Here is a 26,881-nt window from a genome sequence, read left to right as displayed (position 1 = left end):
TCCTAAAGGAACTTCCGGAGGAATTCCTAAAGGAACTTCCGGAGGAATTCCTAAAGGAACTTCCGGAGGAATTCCTAAAGGAACTTCCTAAAGGAACTTCCGGAGGAATTCCTAAAGGAACTTCCGGAGGAATTCCTAAAGGAATTCCTAAAGGAACTTCCGGAGGAATTCTCAAAGGAACTTCCGGAGGAATTCCTAAAGGAACTTCCGGAGGAATTCCTAAAGGAACTTCCGGAGGAATTCCTAAAGGAACTTCCGGAGGAATTCCTAAAGGAACTTCCGGAGGAATTCCTAAAGGAACTTCCGGAGGAATTCCTAAAGGAACTTCCGGAGGAATTCCTAAAGAAACTTCCGGAGGAATTCCTAAAGAAACTTCCGGAGGAATTCCTAAAGGAACTTCCGGAGGAATTCCTAAAGGAACTTCCGGAGGAATTCCTAAAGGAACTTCCGGAGGAATTCCTAAAGGAACTTCCGGAGGAATTCCTAAGGGAACTTCCGGAGGAATTCCTAAGGGAACTTCCGGAGGAATTCCTAAGGGAACTTCCGGAGGAATTCCTAAGGGAACTTCCGGAGGAATTCCTAAAGGAACTTCCGGAGGAATTCCTAAAGGAACTTCCGGAGGAATTCCTAAAGGAACTTCCGGAGGAATTCCTAAAGGAACTTCCGGAGAAATTCCTAAAGGAACTTCCGGAGGAATTCCTAAAGGAACTTCCGGAGGAATTCCTAAAGGAACTTCCGGAGGAATTCCTAGAGGAACTTCCGGCGGAACTTCCGGAGTAATTTCTAGAGGAATCTCCGGAGGAATTTCTAGAGGAACTTCCGGAAAAATTCCTGGAGAAATCTAGGGATGAACTACCGGAGGAATTTCTTACTTTCGGAGAAATTTCTGGAGGAGCTTCCTCCAGGAATTCCTCCGGAAGTTTTTCCGGAAGTTCCTCCAGGAATTCCTCCACAAGTTTCTTCAGGAATTCCTCCTGAAGATCCTCCAGGAATTCTTCCGGAAGTTCCTCCAAGAAGTCCTCCGGAAGGTCATCCAGGGATTCCTCCGGTAGTTCATCCAGTAATTCTTACGGAAGTTCATCCAGAAGTTCTTCCGTAAGTTCCACCCGAAAAAAACGTTTATAAGTTCTCCTTGGAATTACTTCGAAATTCCCTCCAGGAATTCCTACGGAAGATACTTTTTATTTATCTAAGAGGGACTTACGGAGGAATTCCTGGAAAAAATTACGAAGGAATTCCTGGTGGAACTTCCGGAGGATTTTCTGGAGCAATTTTCGGAGCAATTCCTGGAGCAACTTCCAGAGGAATTCCTGCAGCAACTTCCGAAAGAATTCCTGGAGAAACTTACGGAGGAGCTCCTGGAGGAACTTCCGGAGGAATTCCTGGAGAAAATTACGTAGGAATTCCTGGAGCAACTTACGGAGAAATTCCTGGAGCAACTTCCGGAAGAATTCCTGGAGCCATTTTCTGAGGAATTGCTGGAGCATCTTCCGGAAGGATTCCTGGAGCATCTTCCGGAGAAATTCCTGAAAAAAAGGTTCCGGACGAATTCATGGAAGAACTTCCGGAGGAATTCCTGAACGTACTACTGGAGGAATTCCTAGAGAATTTACCGGAAGAATTTCTAGATGACCTTCCAGAAGAATTCTTAGAGGAATTCCGGAAAAAAATCTTGGAGAAAACTTCCAAGGAATTCCAAAAGGAACTTTCCGAGGAATTCCAGGTCTCTAGAATTCTAGACTTACTTCCAAAGGAATGCCTGAAGGGTCTTCCAAAAGAATTTCTGAAGGAACATACTGAGGAATTCACAAAATTTCACGACAAATTCCTGAAAGAACTTTTGTAGAAATTCCTGAATAAACTTCCGATATAGGAATTCTCAAAGAAACATCCAGAAGAATTCCTAGACGAACTGCCGGAGGAGTTCCGGAATAATGTCCCATTGAATTTTTGGAGAAAATCTCGAGGAGGAATTACTGATGTAACTTCTGATAGAATTCGGAAGGGATTCATGAAAGGTTGTCGGTAGGAATCAATACAACGACTTCTGAAGGAGTTGCACAAATGTAATAAATCTTCTTTGTAACAAACAAAACATCATACCTACATATTACCGTTTTTATCCTATAATTTTCCATAAACCTTTATTTCTCATTTCTACAAACCAATTGAGTAAATGTGTGTGCTTATTAAATATACAACATATTGACAGCGTTTTAAAATTTAGGAACCCAACTGATTAGGTTTTGAATGAAGTATGTACCAGAAACGAAGCTGCCGATTTACAAATTTAGATTACGTCCCAAAATAATACGAAATAGTTTTCCCGGGTATAAAACCGAATGCATTGTACTTTTCAGATTCTAAACACTTAAATCATTTCACAGATTTCGGTGAATTTCGACAAATTTCACCGTAATCTTAGCAGTAGGACTGTCTGGTAATTATTTCACCGATTTTTTGTAAGTTTTTACTATCGCCATGACCAGAAAAATGATGTTTCGGACCCCCTTCAGTAGCCTAGTCCCACGACGCGAAAAAGTACGCAACACCAGGGAGACAGAATCAGTGGCACAGCCGGATAAAACGGAACACGAGCATATGAAGCTGCATTTAAAAAAAGATGCAGATTTAAAGATAAAAATATGTTGTGATTTTAAATGTATTTTCATGCACATATTTGGAGCATGTAAATAAACGTAACATTCAATCGATCTCACTATTCTTTTAAATCGAAATAAATTTAAACGGTGCTTGCTTGTAAAATTCAATCAAATTTAATTGAATATCGAATGTTAATTTGTTTGATGGGGTAACCTGTAGTTTTACACGTCGTTGAATTTTCAAGATTATTTGCTGTGTTTGAGCAAAAAGTATTGAAAGTACAATTCAGTCTGCGGGAGATTAGAGAGTTGGAAAAAACATTTCAAGTCGACATCGGCAGTCTAGAGTCCGTGGAAAGTCCAGAGAGCAAAGTTCGGAACTAGAGAGCGATAATTTCCACGGTAGTAGTTTTAAAGGACTAGGCTTATGTGTTTGACTCGCATCAATATGAAAAATCTTCAGGTAAACAGCTAGCAATGTAATCCAGGCTCTATGGCGCGCGATTACGAAATTTATTTTGCTTTTTGGGCCAGATCAGCATCCCGCATTTACATCGATACGGCTGAGGAGGAATATGCGTGCATTGGCTTTTTAAGAGCAGCGTTTCTGAATCCAATATTGCTACAAAAGATGATTTTTTTAGGATAAAAGTTACGTCTATTATTTCCAATTTGTTACCTTCTTGATGACAACACAAAACACGATTTTCCTTCGCCTACTTGATCGACTACATTTCATTTACTTTGGTAATTTGATCTTTTTTTCCTTGAGCATTTTCCTTGCGATCTCCGTACTAAGCTTAAGAAGCGAAAAACTTCCAAACGAGAGCAGCCGCATTTCACACCAAGTAAGGCTTGTCGGTTGCGAATGTAAGCGAGAGTGCGATGTACTATTTTCTAAAGACGACAGAATCCGTATTAATACTTTGTTCTGGACGCTAGATCTAAAGCAACAAAAAGAGTACATTCGCCAACACGTCCAACGCGTGGAGATAAAAAAAAACGTCGTCGTTACAAGTTTGAAGACGGTGAAGATCCAAGAAAAAGTAACACTTTCGTATTTCAATTGATGGATTCTAATGATTCTTCTTTCAAAGTATGTCGGAAGTTTTTTTTGAATACTCTGGGGTACAGTGATTACTGTGGGTAGGTAAATATATTTCAAATGGTTCAAATAATATTTACGCCAAGCTGAAATTCATCCCAACAGTAACATAATTTATTGGTGTTTTGAAGGTGAGCAGCTGAGTCCCAGCGAGGAAAGTACACAAGAAGTACGGAGAAACGAGATGCTATAGAGAAGCATATTATGTCATATGGTCCTACAGTATCGCATTATCGCCGAGAACACGCTCCCAACCGTTACTACCACCCCTCCGCTCTGTCCGCTACAGATATGTATAAGGATTTTCAAAGTATTCACGGAGATACTGCACGGAGAAACATGAAAAAGCTAATTAGCTTTATATTTAATCCTTTCCAAAATTTTCCAACTTTAATTCTTTCTAAAGATTAAAAAATATGCTTTTCTTTAAGCATTGAAATGTTTTTCTTAAAAATAAACACATCCATGATTTTCAAGCCCTCATTAGTACTCTTGGGACATGCTGCATTGATTTGTCTTGTCCTAGTTTTGCAAGCTGCCATCGCGTAAGTTTTTCACCGCGCTTATTTTGATAGAAAAAATTGAAGAAAAACAGTTTATTGTGGATTCTTGGTCTTACTAAATACAATGGGCTGCTGAACGAGTCGAACACACAAAACCACGATGGAGAGTCTCGCCGATTTCTATGTTCAGCACGTAGTGATTGATAGGTAGATTGTATTCTTTTAGCGATATTTTCACGATACTGATGTTTTCTTAAATCACGTCTTTCGCAGGTTGAAATTCATGATACATTTGAAGCTCCGTTTAAGAAACAAAAGTTTCGATGAACAGCGATTGACAGGTTCTTGTTTGTTCCTTCGAGAGTTGCAACGCCATCAGCAGCAGCATTACGATGCGTTGCCCTCAGCGGAACTTTTTACACGGACCCTCGTAGGAATCCCAGGGCACAGATGGTATACATTTTAAGAAGGAGCTGCTGCATTGCTATCTTTTCCACTGAGCCGTAATATGTATTATTCTTGATGTGAGATGGTTTCAATAAAAATTCATTAAATTATTATTGCTTCCGACTTCTATGCTGATTCCACAATGATTGAAATGCCAAATTGTTTTTGTTTTGTCCTGTGAAAAAACGCTATTCAGAATAAAACGCATTAAATCTTATTCGATTAATCATTAAGTAATCATTTTCAATGAATATACTAAATTTAATCATCCGCAGCTTATTATCGATTTAAGCATAGCAGTGAGTGGATAGACCGAATATGGTTTTAGATTATATTTTAATCTATTGAGCTTTTTTATTTTTATCCGTGTGCTGCAACATACGTCCTCTACTGCAAGAAAATGCGAGAAATGAAAATATCGTTGGTAAACTTGGGAAAAGAGGAATGTGAGCTTTGCGTTACCGTCAACTGGGGGGAAGATGATCAATTTTAAGACAAAACATGCTATAACAATGTGTGTTTACATTTTAAATCGAAACAAATATTTTCAAAACATGTACTGCTATACGTTGCATCAATCAACAACTATAGTTTTCTGAAATGCATTCGCATTTATTAAAATAAATTAAATTATCACACATTTTTGGAGTAATCTGGTTTGGGGTGAAGTTGATCAAGACAGCTCTACTAAAATCATTATGACCTAGTAGTTAAAATACACTAGGTTATTTGTATTAATGTTGAATTTACTACGTAAAGAAGTCTACGAAGTCAATATTTGAAACGAAAATAGCGTCATTTATGACTATCTCTCTCTTTCTTCCACAAAATACATTTTCATGTTTATAATCGAAAAACTCGGATTTCTACCTAGCGGTAACATTACTTGAACGGAGAATATTGTTGACTACCGTTTCATAAAAAAATTTGGCACTTTTGACTGACACATCAAATGATCATCTTCACCTCAATGATCATCTTCCCCCCAGTTGACGGTACTACAATTCAACATCAAAAAAACATGGGACATACGGATACTATTGCCACCGAAATTTGTTCGACATGTTCAATCGTTCAAGCTTCTTTTTGCTAACACATGTGCCTACTGCTGAAAAAAATCACAAAAATAAGAAACAAACCAAATTCCTTTTCATTGCTCTGTTTTTGATGGGATGGGAATAGGAGCTATGAGATGAAGTGCCGAACCGTTCCCCTAATTAATTTCCACTCCGGGTGGCTTAATACCCGGCATATAGGCAATTAACTTTGAATGTACTGAGCTTTTCTTTATTTACTTCACATATTTGGTGATGAAATAAAGCAATATTTATTAAATTTATTTAATGAATAGTAACCCTTCAGTTTCATACAATCTGGCATTCTTGTGTTGCTACAACAGTAGTTAAATGGGATTGAAATATAATCAGTGCTAATTTTGTTTTGGAAGAAATTCATCCAATGGTTCTTCAGCTTTTAGAAGCTAGTTTTCAATTTTAAATCATTAGTGTTCATTTAATCGCAAGTGTGAAAAGTGTACTGCATAAAGATTTATGGTGTTTTAAATAGTGCATTCCACTAAATTCAGTGATAAAGTTTAGTGTCGGTGAGTGGTGACGGCGTAGAACGTATGAGCGGGTGTAGAGAACCAATCTTGTAAAGTAAGATTTTCATCACATATCAGTAAGTGCTTATCTATTTTTATCAATTTGAATATTAGTGAATTATTTCTGAAACTATTGATAGGGTAACTATCCTATTTTGGACCCCTAGAGGAAATGCATCCCAATATATGCTTAAATCTATTGAAATACATGTTCTATATTGACGAAAATGACACCATTTCAAAGATGAAAGTCTTATTTATGAAATAGAGATTCGAAATGAGCTTCAGTTATTGATAAATCAGTGAAATTTGCCATTTTCTGAAATGAAAATATTCTTCGTTTTGGACTCTCAAATGTACACATTTTGGACACCCCCAATTTAGTCTCTTCAAAGTCGAATTTCTAATTTACCCTGGTCAATTGAATCGAAGCCAAGTCTTATCTTTTGATTGGCATGCATCAATGAGAAGATTCCTGCATTTTAAAATCACAATCTTGACAGTAACTAAGTATGTACGTTCTGAGATTTTCAGTGATGTATACTTTTAAGCGTAACGCATTGTAACGCTCGCCTTCTTGAACAAACTAATTTCCTTGAAATTTCATCTAAATATCGCTTTTTCGCACTGGAAACCAGTGAAATAGATGCTGAACAATGTTAATTTCCTGAAGCCGATGGGGGAATAAGGCAATCCATAAGACAGCTGCGATCAGCTGACGATTTTTGTTTACTTGAATTTTTTGACATCTATAGACCGGACTGACACAACGATTCAAAGGAAAATGTAAAGCCCGGTTAACACCAGCAGTGAGTTACCTTCAACTGCATACACACTTTGTTTTGATATTGATTGTCAGTCCCATCGCTGAATGTCCTCATGGATAGCCTAATTAGCAGCGGCATTGTTTTTAGTTAGGGGCCCTCCTTAGCCGTGCGGTAAGACGCGCGGCTACAAAGCAAGACAATGCTGAGGGTGGCTGGGTTCGATTCCCGATGCCGGTCTAGGTAATTTTCGGATTGGAAATTGTCTCGACTTCCCTGGGCATAAAAGTATCATCGTGTTAGCCTCATGATATACGAATGCAAAAATGGTAACTTGGCTTAACCTCGCATTTAATAACTGTGGAAGTGCTTAATGAACACTAAGCTGCGAGGCGGCTCTGTCCCAGTGTGGGGATGTAATGCCAATAAGAAGAAGAAAGATTGTTTTTAGTTCAGAAATCAGAAAAATGTCGTCAGGAGGGTCCAAAATGTGTAGGGGTCCAAATCAAGTTGGTTACCCTAGTATCACATAAATTAATCCCATGGGAATGTGCTTCAACAGTTATCAGTTCAAATAAACAGCGAAAACACTGTTTATTTTACGCTAGTAGTTAAGCGATCGCAAAATGAGATTAATATTGGATCTGAGATTGAAATGGGAACATATACCCTATGTTAAATTTATTGCGGATAAATTACAACACCGCATTACTGTGATCGGAACAGAAAAAATGACTATTAACCATTTGAAATGTGTCGAGTGGCAAATAGGTTCGGTCCGCTGTTTTGTGACTTATTCATCTCATTTTGTATAGAATACTCTAAATTGTTGTAGGAATATCATATTCATCCATATTACATATCACTTTTATCTCCATGAAAAACATTTTGGTGGCCCATACTGCCCCAAATGGTAACTCATATTGCCCCGTATAGCCGGGAGCACACATCAAAATCAATACTACACTCGACTCTCTACATCTCGATGTTCTATATCTCGATATCTTTCCCTATGTCGATGGTTTCCACAGTCCCTTCAATCTACATACATCTGGGCTTCCTACATCTCGATAACCTCCCTATCTCGATATCTCTCTATCTCGATGAGTTCTGATCATATTTTGTACAGGATTCACTCTCTATATGTCGATATGTTCAAATTTTTAGGCTTCTTCTTCTTCTTCTGTTCGCGGCTGACTGTCATCATGCCGCTGGTTAAAGGGCTAGTGACTTAGACTATATGCCCAAAATTTTTAGGCTACTAGACCATCTTTGAACAATAATAAACACATCAACAACAGGAAACGACATTTGTGTTGTTGTCGTTTTTCATAGCAACGAGCTTTTTTGGATCTAGTACCCATTTCAATTTTCTTTCCATTCGTCGATCTCTCCTTATCTCGATCTTCAATATCGAGATGTGGAGAGGCGACTGTATTTTAAAAAGTGCATCCCAACAATTTCCAAACGTATTTTTCATCATTCATCGACGTTATATGGAAGGTAACACTCCCTAGTATAAGTCAACTACTTTTGAATGGTAATTTTTCGAGCTTTTCAACGCTTTTTGGAACGATTTCCTTAGGTGGCCCATATTTCCCCGATCACCCCTATATACATTCGTAATATGCTGGTCGGGCAAACATCGCCTCATCTATCGAATTCTGTTTTTAAGAGGCCACTTGGCTCCCTGAAAAATAGAGCTAATAAACTATAGAGGAGGACTGTCGCTACTTGCGAAACATCTTTTGCTGGTGAGGGTAGGGCGCTAAAAATCAGTACGTTTTGACAGATATGTACCCAGCATGTTTAGGAACGAGAACAAATGAAACCGCAGCGACGATTGTCATCTATAGTTTACTACCTCTTCTATTTGAACACGTGTATTGCGACATGAACATTACAATAAACAAATTATGTTCAGTGACGCTTTGCTCAACCACGTTTTCAATTCCATAGTTCAACCAGCAAAGTCTCGAATAAACCGTTGCCCATGTAAAAAATTCTGAACTAGGGAACCAAGACTGTATGGATTACAATTGAGTCATTAGATTTCTATCTATAACTATACATTATAGGATATTAAAATCATCAAAATCTTAAAGCTGCAGAGGCGTCGCGTGGTCAATTCTTCAACCTGTGCACCGAGCGGCATATTTCGGTTTTCAGTTGTTTGATGTAGCAATTAATGTGTCAGCATTAAAATTGCCTTTTCAAAATTTTATTTGTTGTAGAAAAAAGTTAAGAATTCAATGATGAAAATTAAGACGAGTTGATGATTATTCGTGCTGCTCGGCTCAGAACACGGCCATATAAGTGCGCCCGTATCAACCTTAGCATGGACCTCACTGCTTGCAAAGACAATCCATGGATCATAAGCGACTACGTACGACGGGTGCATATAACGGTTTGGAGGGGGACCCTATAGAATGAGTAATTCGACATACAACACAGAAGCAGATGCAAGAGCGGCGAACCCGTTCGCCAGTAGTGGGTTGGTGAGATCACCGCCACCAGCAACAGTAGTGCTACAGCAACAACAGCAGCCGCGGCCTGGGCAAAGTGAGTTAAACAAGCCCTCACAAAAGCCGAAAATAGTGGCAGCGAAGAAATTGGTAGAAGAGCTCCACAATTTAGTGGATGGGAGAAACAACGTCCATAAGGAGATTAAGGACATGGTTCACAAGATTCGGAAGGCGCTAGTATCGGCAGCGAATGAATTCGATGCAGCAGCGCTGAGGGCCGACGAAGCGGAGTGTGCATTAGCGCTGACTAAGGCTCCTGCTGTCTTAGCTGCACCAGAACAGGGCCATATCGGCACAGTTCCGTTGTACTCCACAAAGCAAGGAAAAGAGAAACTGGCAGGAGTGAGGAGTACATCAGCCTCCATGACTCCCAAAAGGGCCAGAACCTCGCCTGGAGACGGGAGGCCAGGCGGACTCAAGCGGCAAACGCGGGAGGACGCAGTCGAAGGAAAAGACGCTACTTCACAGGGAGAATAGTGGAGTACCGTAGTAGGCCAGAAGGAGAAAAGAAAAAGACAGTTGAAGCGAAAAGAGGCGAGAAAAATGGAGAAGTACAAGAAAGAAAAGCCTCCGTTGCGTCAGAAACGTCTAAGGGACAAGCCGTACTCGTCAAGGCCAAAGACGCTACGACGCATGCAGCGCTCCTGAAGAAGGTTAGAGAGGATCCGGAGCTGAGGGACTCAGGTGAGAACGTAGTAAGAACCAGGCGCACTCAAACCGGAGAGATGCTCTTCGAGCTAAAGAAGGACCCTACGGTTGATAGCTCGGTTATGCAAGAGCGCATTGCAAAATCGCTGGGCGCAGAGGCGGAAGGTAAATCCCTGACTCCAGAGATGGTAATATTGTGCAGGGATCTAGATAAGATCACGTCGGAAGAGGAGCTCAAGGATGCACTAAAGTCACAGTGTAATCTGGGTGAGGTGCAAATGACTATCCGAATAAGGAAAGCATACGTAGGCACACAAACAGCGATGATTCGTCTGCCAGTAACCGCTGCTAAAAAAAGTTCTGAAGGTAGGCAAACTGACTGTTTGATGGTCAAAATGCCCATTGAAAGCCGCCCCGCCAGTGAACAAACAAATGGAGAGATGCTTCAAATGTTTGGGCTATGGACACCGGGCAGGAGCTTGCAAAGGTCCGGACAGATCCAACAAGTGTTGGAAATGCGGAGAAACAGGTCATTTTGCGAAAGACTGCACGCAAAGACCCAAGTGCATGCTTTGCACACCAGAGGATGGAAATGACCATTAGACGGGTGGCTACAAATGCCCTGCATATCAGAAGGCGATCGCAGGTCAGCAGTAGAGGACATAATTCAGATTAATCTGAATCACTGCGATACCGCACAGCAAGGGGCCATACACTAATTACGTAAGCATTTTTTCTGGGTTTTCAACCCCCCCTCCCCCCATGTAAGATTTTCCCCATACAAATCTTTTTTATTTATATGGATCGTAAGAAAATGGCAAACACCCCCTCCCCCCATAAGTGCTTACGTAATTAGTGTACGACCCCCAACTGTTATGGCAGTCAACAACAGAAACGATGTGTGACGTAGCGATAATTGCAGAGCCGTATCGAGTTCCTCCTGATAACGGAAACTGAGTGGCTGATAGAACGGGTATGGCTGCAATACAAGCTATGGGTAGATTTTCTATCCAAGAAATGGTAGAGTTCATGTGAGGGATTCGTGATCGTCAAAATCAGCGGCGTTTACGTATGCAGTTGCTATGCGCCTCCAAGGTGGACAGTGGAGCAAAAACCTGATCGGACGAAGGCCGGTAATTATGGGAGGTGATTTCAATTGCAGGGCTGGTAGCGATCGATGCCGCTCAAAATAGTGACTTTAGTGACCAAATCTGCGGAAAAAGGGACCAAATAGTGACTTTCAGTTGCAGAAAAAGTGACCAAATAGTGACTTTCAGTTTCAGTTGCAAGTTCGATGAGACGAAATCAAGCGTTTTTGGGTCGAATGAGAATCTTTTTTTTTTTCGTAATTTGTGGCGGAAAATATCCTTCATTCACCACTCTTTTCTCTTAGAACGAACTCAGAAGAGATACGAAAATCATACACGCTAACTTTAATCTACTCAGTGACTAAGTAAAATTGTATTGCCCTCTCTTTTAATCCCACGAAAATATTACTAAATATCAGTAAAAATCAGGACTACTCAAAACTATGAGTAGTCTTGCGAGCACATCAAATTTTTACGCCACTGGAAGTGAGCGAAACATGGTTATCACTCATAAAACCTATTTTCCTTTTCCGAAAAATGATTTCTAGGCAAAAATCTTCGTGAATGAGCATTCTCTTCTTGTAAGAATGAGTGAAAATTACGTTCACTGGATTAGCTGAACATCCAATATTGAAAGAAGCAGAGAACTCTACGATTTGTCATAGGTGTCACGGAAGTTATTGGAATTTTAAGTGCAAAAGTAACAACATCAAAACATCATCCGACGGATACATAAAGCTTTATTTAAAAAAAATCTTAGTCAATAGTTTCAAAATAGTTGAAAATAGTGACTTTTTGCGAGAAAAAGTGACTTTAGTGACTTGTGGTCGAAAAAAGAGACTTTTTAGTGACTTGCCCGAAAAAAGTGACCAAGTCACTAAAAAGTGACCCGCTACCAGGCCTGCAATTGGGCTTATTCTACGGGTGGAGTGACGTGAGATTGCTCGAATGATGTGAGAAGAGTCGTATAGCCCCATTTGAATAACATGGTCACCTCACGTGAGAATTCCTAAAATCGACTCACCTCACGTCACTCGACTCGTAGAATAAGCCCAAATGCCTGGACTGTGGAGTGGGGCAGCAGACCCAAGTAACATTTTAAGTTTTATTACGCTCTTGAAGAACATAATTTACTCTACAAGAGTGATTTAATACCATCATAAAACCAAAATGTTACTAGGGGAGTCACCAATACGAGAGAGTATATTCTCCTGGAAGCTCTGGCGAAGCTAGATGTACGACTGTGCTATGAAGGCTCCGTAAGCACATTTCGGAGAGACGCGAGGGAGTCTATTATCGATGTCACGTTCTGCAGTCGTTCGTTGATGGCGAACATGAACTGGAGAGTTAGCGAAGAGTACACCCATAGCGATCACCAGGCGATTCGTTATTGTATTGGGCAACGAAACCATACGACAACACAGAGAAGAGTGATCACTGAGCAGAAGTGGAAGACGAAAGCCTTCGACAAGGACCTTTTTATAGAGGCACTTCGACCGGACAACATTTTCGAGAACGACGATGCGGCCGAACTGATAAGAAGGATGGTAGCGGCTTGTGATGCAGCAATGCCGCGAAAACTGGAGCCTAGGAGCAATCGGCGTCGAGCCTACTGGTGGAACGAGAGGCTCAGTGCACTACGCGCTGCCTGTCTTAGAATCCAGGAGGCGGGCACAGATAGCGAGGACGGAGCCAGAGAGAGAGGAGCGCAAGGCGGCGTTCCGGGAAGCTAGAACCGCATTGAAACGGGCAATCAAGATTAGCAAGTCAGATTGCTACAAAGAGCTATGCCGAGAAGCAGACGCCAATCCCTGGGGCGACGCGTACCGCGTTGTAATGGCGAAGATTAAAGGCCCGTCGACGCCAGCTGAAATGTGCCCAGTCATGCTGAAGGAAATCGTGGAGGGTCTCTTCCCGGAACACAATCCGACTACGTGGCCACCGATACCGTACGGAGAAGAAGAAGCAAAATTTCCGTCCAGATGGAATACCAAACGTGGCGAAAAAGCTGCAATTTTGGCATATCCGGATATGTTCATACCCAGAAGCTGGTATTGCTGCCAAAACCAGGAAAGCCGCCGGGACATACGGCCTCGTACAGGCCTATATGCCTGATAGACACAGTTGGGAAACTTCTGGAGAGGATCATCCTAAACAGACTGACGAAGTGTATGGAGGGTGAGCGTGGACTGTCAAACATGCAGTTTGGATTCCGCAAAGGAGTATCGACAGTGGATGCAATTCGCACAGTGCTCGAGAGTGCTAAACAGAAGCGAAGAGGAGATCGATACTGCGCAGTGGTTACGATAGACGCAGGGAATCAATATTCGAGCAACGCCTAACAATATACCTCTTTATCATCAACAGAGTTTGTTACTGACAAACGCACCTAGCGACAAACTTTTATCAGAAAGCGAACACAATATGACAAGAATCATTTGCCTTGCATGCTCTGATATTTACAAAAATACGATGCTAATTTTATAATCATTGTTCAATTCTCGAATATTTCCATAAAAGCAGTAACTATGATAGCATAAAACCGAAATTTGCTCTAGAAATAATGCAAAATAACGGGATGCAAAGTAAGCAACAAGATTGTCTTTTTTTTTGTTGCTGACAAAATTTTTCGGATCTTTGTCATTATTATCTCCGACAAAAACAAAGCTTTGTCGTTGGTTCTTTTTTGTCCCTTGTTTCACAAGCGCATTCCAAAAAAAATTGATTCCGTGGATAGACGTAAAGAATGCGTTCAACAGTGCCAGCTTTGAAGTCATTGCCACTGCGCTGCACAGAATGTGGGTTCCTGAATATCTTTGTCACATCCTAAAGAGCTACTTTGAGAGCAGAGTCCTGGTGTACGACACGAACGAAGGGAAAAAGTCGATGCGTGTAACAGCGGGTGTTCCTCAGGGCTCCATACTCGGCCCAACCCTCTGGAACGGAATGTATGATGGAGTCCTGACACTGCGGCTGCCCAGGAAAGTGAAAATCGTGGGTTTTGCGGACGACGTGTCATTAACAGTGATGGGCGAGACACTCAAAGAAGTGGAGACGTCTGTGATAGAGGCAATAGCCACGATCGAGAGCTGGATGAATGGAGTTAAGCTACAGATAGCTCACCACAAAACGGAGGTGCTATTAGTCAGCACCTGCAAGGCTATCCGGCGGATGGAAATCGTCGTCGGAGGACATGCGATTGCTTCGAAGCGATCACTGAAGCACCTGGGAGTGATGATCGACGACCGGCTAAATTTCAACAGCCACGTTGACTATGCCTTTGAAAAGTCGGCGAAGGCAATGAACGCAATAGCGAGGATCATGCCAAACGTTGGCGGCCCACGAAGCAGCACGAGGCGTCTGCTAGTTAGTGTCTCGTCATCGATACTGCGGTATGGGGTTCTTGCCTGGGGCAATGAAAAGTGTGTTCCGGCTGATGGCCATACGAGTTGCAAGTGCGTATAGAACGATATCGGCGGAGGCAGTATGCATTATCGCCGGGATGGTACCCATTTGCATCACCCTGGCGGAAGACATCGAGTGCTACCAGTGGAGAGACACCGGAAACATGAGAAAGGTGGCGAAAATTCGTTCGATGGAAATGTGGCAGCAGAAGTGGGACAGCACGGAGAAAGGAAGGAGGACCCACCGGCTCATTCCAAATCTGTCGACGTGGATGAACAGAAAGCATGGCGAAGTAAACTTCTATCTGACGCAGTTCCTGTCGGGCCACGGATGATTTCGGAAGTATTTACATCGGTTCGGACACACCAATTCTCCGTTATGTCCAGAATGTGAGAATGTTGAAGAGACGCCGGAGCATGTGGTGTTCTATTGTCCGCGGTTTGTGGAAATTCGTAGAAAAATGCCTATTCCAAGGGCGGATAATATCGCAGAGCGAATGTGTCACGAGGAAGACACGTGGAATTCGGTAACCAGAGTCATGACGCAAATACTGTCGGAGCTGCAGCGTAGATGGAGGCGAGATCAGCGAATAAGTGCCAGTTCTGGGGAGTATTCAGCGCAGTGAGCAGTGTTTGGCTTCGGGTCGTCGCGGCGCTGGTGAACCGAAAGTTTTCTGCCAACCGGAATCGTCGGACCGACCTCGACACTCGAACAGCCAACCTGCAGAAGAAAGAAGAAGAAAGCGATTTGGGTACGTAGAGCACCCGAGGACGATGTCGGCGCAATGCGTGAAAGCGTCCCCTGCGATAGCCGCCGGTAGTCGGGGCACCACCAGTGCGGAAGTTTCCTACACCTGAACTGGTGGACCACCCTTGACGCCGGGGGGCGTCAGGAGGATTCGAATCAGGAAGTTCGGTGCATGACCGTCGAGGGATCGAGACTACGTTGCAGTGGAGCAGTGGATTAGCCCGCCAGTCGGCGAACTAGCATACGCTAGGGGCCGGAATTTTAGAAGAAGTGCATGAGCAAAGGACTGCAAAGGCCCTGACAGAAGCAATCTCTGCCGACGCTGCGGATTGGAGGGACATAAGGCATAATGCTGCACGAACCCTCCCAATTGTTTAATTTGTTCCAGCAAAGCTGTGAACAGCAAGCACCCCATGGGGGGTTCGAAGTGCCCGGCGTTTAAGCGTGCTGCAAAATCACAGTGCAGGTAACGCAGCTGGCTTGCTCGGCCTCGCCCTCGCTCTGTTTGGTGTGCGCAGGTTTAGAGGAAACGGGGGAACACGTGTTGTTCGTGTGCCCACGTTTTCGCGCAATGCGTGACCACATGCTTGCCACATGTGGTCTGGACACTACCCTGGACAACCTAGTTCGGAGGATGTGTAAAGATGAAGTTGGCTACTCAGAAGGTGGCTCGTGGACTCAAGGATGGCTAGTTCAGGCGCAAATAAGAGGTGGTCCAAGGGATCGGAGTCGGCTTCATGGGTCATACCGGTGGTCATGCTCTGTGGTCGAACTCGATCCTTTTATCGAACAAGTGGCCGCGCGAAGAACAACATGGTATCGTCGCTTTCGCGGCATCGGTCAACCGGGCGGGTTCCGAGCCCCAGGACGGAAAGGGGTCCTCGTCAGGGCTGGGGTAGGCGTGGGCACCGGGTCGGCAAGTCCCTCTGTGTGTTGGCGAATAGACCCTGTCGCAGAGAGGTCAATTTGGGGTGCGGCATCATCATTCTTGATACCAGTCGTGCAGAGGGAAGCAGGCGCGAAGTCGACCCTTCCCATCTTCTGAGGACATATGGCGAGGTAAGGTCACCTGGAAAGCCGGCAATGCGCTGGCACGATACCATGGTGTTCTTCTAAAAAAGCGAGTCACGATGTTCGGTGCTGCAAGGACACGCAGCTAACCTCGAGGGTGCGTTGTGCACTGGCCCCCCTTTGAAGCATTACTTTCTGGTTGAACCGAAGGGACTATGGGCTTGACGGCAATCGAAACGGTTTAGCGGGACGGGGAAGTAGTCCTGCCTCCTTCGTTTGCTGTTGTAGCTAAAGTAGCATTACGAAACACTGCCGTTCGATTAATATGTTTACGGTCTCTCGTCATTCGTGATAACGTTTTTATTCCATTTGCCATTGACGTTAATTCGCGATTTTCCTTTGTCCCAACCCGTTTTGTGCCGTGCTTCGTGTGACTAGTGTTATTTATTCGCTGTGTTGTGAACCAAACGTGTTAATACGGTCTGCTAGTTCGTTAGTGATTGTTCACCAAAACAACCCACTACTACCACCTACGCAAAATTTTTTAGAGCAAAGCGACATCTGCCGGTAATTTGCTGAAGCTAAATTGTACGTTACGGTTGCGGCATACCGAAAGGCGCAGCTTATCAACACTCTCGTACGTTTCCACTCAACAAGAAATGGATTGCTGCCAATCTTGCGCTAATGCGTTGGACTTTGGAAGTGCAATTAATTGCAGCGGATCATGTGGAAAAAATTTCCATTACGCTTGCGTGGGGATCACCAAAACGCATTATTCCTCTTGGTGTGCTACAATCGGCATGTACTGGTTTTGCGACACTTGTCGGTTGAATTTCGATCCTGCCGTGTACGATAGAGAAAAAACAATCATGAAAGCTTTGCGTGAGCTGCTCATTCGTACGGATTCAATGGACACGCGCCTCGGAAGTTATGGGGAAAATCTTCGCAAAATAAATAGGACTTTATATTGCACCCCACAGCAAACGAAGACGTCATTCAGTTCACTTCCTAATGATAATTTTTCGCAACGTATTGACGAAATAAATTTGGATGATACCACGGAAGATCATGTGAACCGCTCTAGGTCGTGCGATGACACTTCCTTCTTCGAAGTCTTGGATGAAGTGAACACTTCCATCGCCAATATTCCGGATAAGTTTGTTGTTGGGACCAATAAGCGTGTGCAGATAATCGAGAAACCATCAACCAGTTCTGGATTCAGCAGAAATACAGCCCATACAACAGTTTCTACTCCAGCCGCTCCAACTGAAAAGAAAGGACCAATAAGTAAAGTACCACCTGCTGCTAGTAGCATAAATCGTTCCGTTCCCATTGACGCCACTAAGGAAAACGGTTTTCGCGGCGGTTCATGCAGTATTCCGCTAAAGTGGCCAACAAAGATCAAGCCCCGAGTGATATCGAATCCTTCTACGTAACTCCGTTTGCTCCTGACCAGGAAGTTGAGGAAGTAAAAAAGTATGTCATTGAGATTTCCAACGTCGATGCTTCTCTAGTCACCGTTACAAAGCTTGTCCCTCGCGGCAAGAACATAGACGATCTCTCTTTCGTTTCGTTTAAAGTATCGGTCTGCAAATCGGTCACAAGTGTGATCGGTGATGCCTGGTATTGGCCCGATGGCATCAGTGTCCGACCTTTTGCACCTAATCAAAAAAACGGATCAGCCACTCGCCTGCCGAATCTACAATAAGAATTACAGCATCACCCATCCATCGTTGGAAACTGGGACGCACGACTGCCCAAAGTCTAATGGAAGCCTCGGACCCCCCCATCACAGTCGAGCCATTCCAGCCAACGACCAGCAGCCGTCCCAATCCTGTGTTTGAGCTCGGTGAAGAGGTCTTCCGAAATCCTAACTTGGGCAAGTACATTTCTTATTCGAACTTTCCATGTCCTGAAGTATCTACGACTTCCAGCCAAACCATCCATAACCAAATAGTCGTCCAGCCACCGTTTCATTCCACCTCAATAAACCATCTTTGGAAACTGGGACGCACGACTGCCCGAAGCCTATTGGAAGCCTTGGACCCCCCCATCACAGTCGAGCCGTTCCAGCCGACGACCAGCAGCCGTCCCAGTCCTGTGTTTGGGGTCGGTGAAGAGGACTTCCAAAATCCAAATTCGGGCAAGTACAATTCTTTCTCGAACACTTCGTGTTTTGAAATATCTACGACTTCCAGTCAACCGGACGAATCTAACCGTACTGTATGCATCGAGTCACCGGGACGCACACTTGCCGCAAGCTCTATGGAAGCCTCTGAGCCACCCATCGCAGTCGAGCCCTTTCCGTCAACGACCTGCAGCCGTCCTGGTCCTGCGTATGGTGTCGGTGAGGAGGTCTTCCAAAATCCTCGCGCAGGCAAGTACCCCAATGTTTCGCATTATTCCCGCATTGATTCGTCCGCCGCTTGCAGTTCCACACATCCGATCCAGAAGCAACATGAACGACTGCTGCTTTACTACCAAAATGTGGGCGGCTTTAATTCCATGGTCGAGGATTACCGCCTTGCAGCATCTGATCAGTGCTTCGATATCATAGTTCTCGTTGAGACTTGGCTGAATGATGACACGCTTTCCAGCCAGATATTTGGTCCTGCTTACGAGGTTTTCGATGCGATCGAAATTCCAACAACAGTCGTAAAACAATAGGTGGCGGTGTACTGATTGCCGTGAATTCTAGTCTTAAAGCAAAGCTGTCGAAAATCATCGTGGGACTGCCTCGAGCAGGTTTGGATAACGATCGAACTTAGTGACCGTAAACTGTTTTTGTGTGCGCTATATATCCCACCTGACCGAGTCCGGGATACAGAATATGTTGAAGCTCACTGCAGTTCGCTTTTAATATTCTAGAAATAGCAACTGCGCTTGATGAAATCATAATTTTGGGGGATTTTAATCTACCGAGCATAACGTGGATAACTTCACCCAACGGCTATCTCTATCCAGACACAGATCATTCTTCTACACACCGGAGCGGTAAAGCTTCTCGATAGTTATAGTTCAGCAGCATTAGTTCAAGTTAGTTCCATCGCCAACGAGAATAATCGTCACCTTGATCTCTGCTTCATCAGTGATCATAGCACAGCTACATCTTCACTGATTGCACCTGCACCGCTAGTAAAATCAGTGGCACACCATCCGCCGCTGCTCGTCGTGATCAACCTCGGATTGACGCATGATTTCAATACCTCTTATGAATCCGTATCTTTCGATTTCCGCAAAGCCGACCATCATAACATCACTGAACTACTGTAATCCATCGATTGGCGTAACATCCTGGACCTAGAAGATGTGAATATCGGAGCGCAAACTTTTTGCAATGTCTTGGCGTACGTCATTGATCAACACGTTCCAAAGAAAGTTTGTCGTAAGATAGTTAGTCCTCCATGGTACTCCAGCTCGCTGCGACGGTTGAAAACTACTAAAAAAGCTGCTTTACGGCAGTTTTCCAAGCATCGTTCAGTCTCACTGCGCAACCATTATGTTAGGCTCAATTATGAGTACAAGCGAGCCAGTAAGGAGTGTTACTCTCGATATCAACTTAATATTCAACGCAACCTCAAATCGCATCCTAAACGCTTCTGGCAATACGTCAACGAGCAACGCAAGGAATCTGGATTACCTTCCTCCATGACGCTCAATGACAACACGGCATCTACGACCCAGGACATTTGTTCGCTCTTTTCCGAGAAGTTTTCGAGCGTGTTCTCAAACGAGGTACTAACAGACGTGGAAATTGAGAACGCTGCGATTACTGCTCCGACCGTCAACCAAACTCTTGGCGCCTTCGACATTGATGCAACGATGGTTATCAGAGCTTCTTCTCGGCTTAAATGCAGCTTCTCTCCGGGACCCGACGGTTTTCCCTCGGTTCTACTGAAAAGACATTTGGACGTTCTGGTGACCCCGATACTTCTTCTCTTCCAAGCATCAATCAATAGTGGTATTTTTCCAGCTTGCTGGAAAACTGCAAACATGTTTCCGGTTCACAAGAAGGGCAACAAACGCGATATCAATAACTACCGCGGGATCACTTCGTTAAACGCTGTTTCCAAATTATTCGAGCTGGTTATTTTGGAGCCACTTGAGGCCCATTGCAAACCGTTTCTCAGTAACGACCAACATGGCTTCACGTCTGGGCGATCGACAGCTACTAATTTGCTCTGCCTGACTTCCTTTATAACAAATAGTATGGTACAACGTGCGCAAACCGATGTGATTTACACGGACCTGGCCGCTGCTTTCGATAAAGTGAATCACGACATTGCGATTGCAAAATGAACAAGTTCGGCATTAACGGTAGCTTCCTACATTGGTTCCGTTCATACCTCACAGACCGCAAGACCGCGGTTATCATTGGAGATAACCAGGCTCCCAGCTTTATTTCAACATCAGGGATACCTCAAGGTAGCCACTTGGGTCCATTCCTTTTTCTATTGTACTTCAATGACGTGCATCTAGCTTTGAAGGCACCACGATTGTCATTCGCTGACGACCTCAAGATGTTTTGTCTAATTCGCTCAACAGAAGATTGTTGCTTGCTCCAACAGCAACTTGAATTGTTCGCTGATTGGTGCAGACTCAACCGTATGATGGTACACCCGAAGAAATGTTCAGTAATTTCCTTTTCGCGGAAATCCGATTCACTTCAGCTACCGTTTGTTGAACGCAGATATCGTACGCGTGGACAATATTAAGGATCTGGGAGTTATCTTGGATTCCCAACTCACATTTAAACAGCATGTATCGTATGTTGTAGCTAAAGCTTCTCGATCTCTCGGATGCATCTTCAGAATCGCCAAAAACTTCAGCGACATCTACTGCCTGAAAGCGTTATACTGCTCTTTATCGCGCTCCATCTTAGAATACTGTTCTGAAGTCTGGAGCCCAAACTACAACAATGGCGTTGAGAGAATCGAGTCGGTACAACGCAGGTTTTTGCGCTACGCACTACGCACATTACCATGGAGAAACCCTGTTCATCTGCCGAGTTACCACGATCGTTGCCAACTAATACATCTGGAGCCCCTGTACGTGCGTAGGAATACGGCGAGGGCTTTGTTCATCGCCGACGCTCTTCAAAGTCGCTTAGACTGTCCAACGATTCTTGGGCATGTGAACATTAACGTTGCCCCTCGGTCTTTGAGAAATAACCTCATGCTCCGTTTACCTTTCCAACGCACCAACTACAGCATGCACGGTGCGATTACTGGATTGCAAAGGATCTTCAACAGAGTGGCTTCAGTGTTCGACTTTAGTGTTAGTCGTTCTAATCTTAGACGAAGGTTTTCCAATTTGTTTGCTCTTCGTACATAGTTCTACTTTTCGTTTATTTTGTAACTTGTTGAACCATTAAGAGCCTGTACGCTTTAGTATTAGTTTGAATAGCATTATATAAAATCATTTGGGCTGTAAGATGCCTGTTGATAAACACATTAAATAAATTACATTCAGGTATTTTATTAAAAAAAACTATTTTTCCATTTCTTCTCAATAGCAATGGAGTAGACAAACATGCACTAAACAAAGGACACGAGTATACCGTTTTGACTTAAAACCCGAACATGACTCATATTCCGAACATTCGCTTTTGTATGGCTAGCATATTTCGTTGGTAATTTGCCATCTCGAACCTCCGTATGGTGAACTATTGAAAGTTTTAGTTCTAGGGCGCTAAAACGCCAGTAAAACATTGAACAAAAGTTCAATGTAATGGACGCAGTGGTTCATCCCGAATAAAAAAAGTACGTATTTCGTCTCTGAATCGTGACTGGAGCTACCTGATCGTAACAACAGATAGACAAATACTTTATATACCTTTATGCTATACTCTTAATAAAGATTAAAAAAAAATACTATACTTATCCTTCATACTTAATAAAGAGGTGTCATGCTACAATGCTACAAATCAACTTAGGTGTACACAAATAATCATTCTCAAGTTCCACAAACAAATGACTTTCTTCATCCCCATTCAGCATAAGCGAAGCAAAAACACAATATTTACGCGTTGCTTATCGACCACTTCCATCTCCTCCGAGAGACCGGTCTCCGACTCGCGGCTACTGCTGAAGTCCACTGGATTGGTCACCTCGACACTGTCGTTACAGATGCCACCATTTTTACACCCCCCTCCACAGCCGGAACCTACTCCGCCGTGACAAACCGGCCCCCCATTCCGTTTCCAGGGTATATGCCCATTAATTCCATTACCGCCACCATCGTGCATTATTGCTAGGGCCTTAGCATAGATATGATACGTGTTTGTGTCCAAATACGATATTTGCAAGTCGTGAGCACAGCAGAGAGACATGACAGAAAGCAAAGCAACAACTGAGATTCTCACGTCCGAATGTGTGAGTGGCGATAAAAGGAAAACAAACACTCGTAGATGGTGCAATTCAGCAAAGATTGGGTGAAAATGAGTATATTTCCATATATTTATCGACTCTTTTGAAATCATTGTGATGACCCGATAATTTTTGAGGTTATGAGAAGAAGGAAAACAAACATGTTTTTACACATGACGAATTGCACATTAGTGTGCGAGCGCTAAACGTCACTCATCTCTACAGGCAGCGATATCCAGAGTATAGAAGAAATATATTTTCATAAGAGTCATAATTGTTTGTTGGAATGTTACCAGATTCGTTTGCAGTTGATTAGTTTGGAATTCAATAGCCATATGTACAGTTGACGAGTGCGCGTAATGAGGAGTTGAAAGAAAGAAGAAAATTGTATGTTCATGTTATTTTGGGATTATTGCAGGTATCTTATAAAGTAAAAAAAGGTTCTTTGTAATAAATAACAAGTGCTTGCATTGCATGAAGAGTACTCAACTTCGTTGTCAATTTGCAGAATAGTTTTTAAAATAAGAAGAAAACAATATTCGGAAAACTTAAGCAAAACGATATCTGGTGAAGTTAGTTAAAAAGATACTTACACTTCCTATTTTTGTACGCTGTAAGATCGGCGCGTAAAAAGCAAGCGAGTTGAGTAAAGAAAGAGAAGAAAATTTAGCCATATTTCTTTTGGTGTTTGCGATCGGGAAAAGAACGAAAGAGTGGAAACACCTAAATGACTAATTGAAAGTTTTCGATTGCACTTAAGATAAAGAAAAATGTATTTCATCCATTCCCAGGAAACAAAATTGAAAAATAAGAAATTTACCAATGTCTAATAGGCTTACTAAACGAAACGAATCTACAAACTACCAATTCTCATTCCCATGAAATATGATTCGACTACCACTGGAAAAGTAAAATGTTAATCCACACAACAGCCAAAAAAGTAGATAAACAGCTAATTAGAACAGAATTTGGATTTTCAAACAACAAGGCTGTAAATTATTCATAACCAAGCTAAAACAGAATGACTGAGAAGAAATAAGTCGCTAGCTACTAAACTAAACCCCAACGAATAGAAATCCCGGTCTAGAGAATTCTTCGATTTCTATTCTACCAAGGTAAGAGACATGAAGATCGCTGCAAGCGATTCGCTCTACTTACAATTCCTGGCTTAGCCTGTCGTATTTATATGCAATGTAATGTGGTAGAAAGAGATTGATGAGAATTACAAATGGGAGTTTTATTTCGCACGCGCGCGCACACACAGAGAGATAAGGAGTAAACCCCGTTATGAGTTGATTGAGTGTGGATTGTGGAAAAGAAAATAAAGAAATAAAACATCGTTAATAATACTGTCACCGCCCAGATTCCACGTGTGGTCGAATATGATATAGATTTGGTTGGCTAAATGAAATCGTGTGCACCCCTCATTCCGCCAGCATTGCTGCCGATATGTCTATATGTGTGGGTGTATGATCTCTGATCCGATTAGGTTGATGGAACTACTTCTTACATAGGTACAGCTCCCGGTGTGGGAAATGTCGAAATAAAGCAATGAACCTTACCTGGAAAGCGGAGTAACGGCCGCCCTTGCGAGGACGATTGTAGGACGGCAGGTAGCGACGGATCGGGTCCAATTCGTTGATGTGTAGCAAACCGGCCGTTAGCAGTTGGGCAATGATGAACACCGATTGGCCCCAAAGGAACAACGATTGGGACGAGGCGCGGGTGTACATACCGTCGCCATCCGGTGCGTAGCACATGGACACGACGGGGTCTGAAAATATGGTAATTGTATATTTATTTTCAAAGACGTATATTATACCCATGATTAAAAAAATCTTTTTTTTAATGGCATTATTAAACGAAAAAATAGAAAGACATTATCTTTTATCATATTATCATTTGAGCGTGTCAAAAGACTTTACAAAAATAACAGCTTTAAGTATTGAAAAAGTTGCTATAGCTCCGATTTGAATGGCCATGATTATCCTCTGCCCAGGAAAGTAGAAAAAAATCAAACGAAATTTTCCTAAACTGAAATGAGAATTGCACACAGCTGTTTAACATGGTCTTGCAGTGTAGCCGCACATCTTACTGTTAGGCTAAGGAAGGCCCAATTCTGTACGATTTACTTATTTGGTTAACTCTCAGATCATAATCACGCATTTAAGAAAATATTCGCCAAATGAAACTCACCTCCATTCAAATCAGAGTGCATGCACTTCCTCAGCTCCATCTGGTACTCCTCGATCTGTTCCAAATTGTTCTTGAACACTCCATCGATAATCATATACGTGTAGAATATGGGCCATTCGCACTCGAAATTTTCAAAATCCTTTATCTCTCCCTTGGTGTAGTACCGCCTTGTTTTGTCCTCCAGCCGGGACAAGTACCCATCGCGGCTATAACGCTTAAACCCTTTTTTGCCGCGTAGTCTCTTGATGACGTTATTCTTTGTCAAATCGACCAGCCGATCCTCGTGCGACGCAAATGCCGGGAACGACAACGTAGGAATTAGTGATGCGTCCACACCCTTCGAACTCGACTCCCGAGGTAGCATGGTTTCAAAAATACTACGATTACGATTGTGCGCATCGATATCCACGTACACGACACTCCAGGAGGCGCCTTTTTCGCCAAACAGATTGCACCCATTGATGGCCTCTAGTGCCGACTTAGCCATTCCAATCGAGGAAGCGTGGATTTCTGGCGTTCCGTCATTGTATTTGGAACCTCGTTCCCACATGCCATAGTCCGGCGTACGATAGGCACGTTCTACGTAGTAAACCAAATTTTGCACGAATGCCACCTCGTCTTGAGTGTAGATTATCTGCAGCCCAGACGATATCATTTGCACTAGGAATATGAGGTAGATTGAGACAACATCGATCTGCAGATGATTGTATTTTTCATCGGAATAGATTTCCTCTCCGGTGTCCAAGTGAAACTTGCAGTGCAGCGCATTGATCGCACATTGGCGGGATTTGAACTTCTCCACCCGATGAGCCTGCTTGATCCAACATTCTAAAATTCCTCGCATGCATTTGACAGCAGATTGCCCCAACTCGTACGATTTACCACGGTCGTCATCAATTCTCCTAAAACAGATTAAACACATTTACCCATTCTTATATATGTTCAATATTTCAATAATGTTACCTATAGGCTTGATATAAACTCCAAATCGAAGCGGCGCAATAAACACTATCACGGATGCTTCCAACTTCCCGATCGGTACTCAAAACCGGAAACAGGCCGGTTATTGGACTTTGAAACTGCAACAGTTGTCGTTTGACTGAAACGATGAAAATTTTTAATCGAAACCGTTTCGCACCAGAAGAATAACACAAACACAACAAAAACACGCAGTCCAAAATTTTCCATTCTTAACATTCAGCCAAGGACGAATCAATCAACGCAAGGCAACGCCAAAATCGAAAGTGATTCTGTTTTTTATTAAACGAACAACTCACCGATCCCGTAATAAATATCCAATTGTTTAACCGTGTCTTCATAATTGGAAATCTTCAGAAATTGATCCAAATTCATATCGTCCAAGCTGGGCTGTCTTGCGACGGGTGTCGCCGGATTCCTGTGGAGAACGACAGGTTCACTAAGCGCATGAAGAAATTCTTGATATTTTGCGAAAAAATACTTACACAGCAGAACGCTCCATGGTGGTCATGGGTGCGTGCAATGTTTAGGTTCCCTTTTTGATAAGTTTTGATGTCGTTTCCGGCGAAAATTCCGATTTTTCCGATTGAGAAGAACTGATTTGCGACCAGAGATGAGGAAAATTTTGCACTGAATGACATGGTTGACGTTTCAATGTCATTCGCGATGGTTGGGAAAGGAAAAACTGCAAAAAACAAAACGGCATGCAGCGAGCTCTGCTGGTAAATTGATACAACTACCGGTGTAAACAAATGGGCTTGTCGGAAAGAGAGTGCAAAAGTCAAGGCAAAAGTGAACTGAAAACGAGGTTCAAATCTTGGATCATTGGGTTTGTACACGAACCCCTGTGACTGATAATATACCACCAAAATATCAAATCTAGCAAGATT

General features: G+C 43.0%; 1 protein-coding gene across 8 annotated transcripts in view; it reads right to left on the bottom strand.

The window, feature by feature from the left end:
• Positions 1-26,636, bottom strand: part of LOC134213579 (probable phosphorylase b kinase regulatory subunit beta) — a 35,808-nt gene extending 9,172 nt beyond the window's left edge. The window contains exons 1-8 of one of the 8 annotated variants that reach the window (XM_062692751.1): positions 26,477-26,636; positions 26,291-26,409; positions 25,977-26,112; positions 25,014-25,915; positions 24,380-24,591; positions 23,976-23,990; positions 23,411-23,428; positions 22,475-22,708 (exon numbers count right to left, since the gene is read on the bottom strand). In XM_062692751.1, coding sequence (XP_062548735.1) covers positions 22,475-22,708; positions 23,411-23,428; positions 23,976-23,990; positions 24,380-24,591; positions 25,014-25,915; positions 25,977-26,112; positions 26,291-26,409; positions 26,477-26,502 — 1,662 coding nt within the window. In that variant the 5' untranslated portion in view covers positions 26,503-26,636. Of the gene's footprint in view, positions 1-22,474; positions 22,709-23,015; positions 23,037-23,410; positions 23,429-23,975; positions 23,991-24,379; positions 24,592-25,013; positions 25,916-25,976; positions 26,113-26,290; positions 26,410-26,476 lie in introns of those variants that run through there. The other 7 variants (XM_062692757.1, XM_062692753.1, XM_062692752.1 and 4 more) reach the window with 7 other exon arrangements.
• Positions 26,637-26,881: the final 245 nt, after the last annotated feature.

This window comes from Armigeres subalbatus, chromosome 2 (genome assembly GCF_024139115.2).
Source record: "Armigeres subalbatus isolate Guangzhou_Male chromosome 2, GZ_Asu_2, whole genome shotgun sequence".
Classification (NCBI taxonomy): Eukaryota; Metazoa; Arthropoda; class Insecta; order Diptera; family Culicidae; genus Armigeres; species Armigeres subalbatus.
This window is presented reverse-complemented; position numbering and strand designations above follow the sequence as displayed.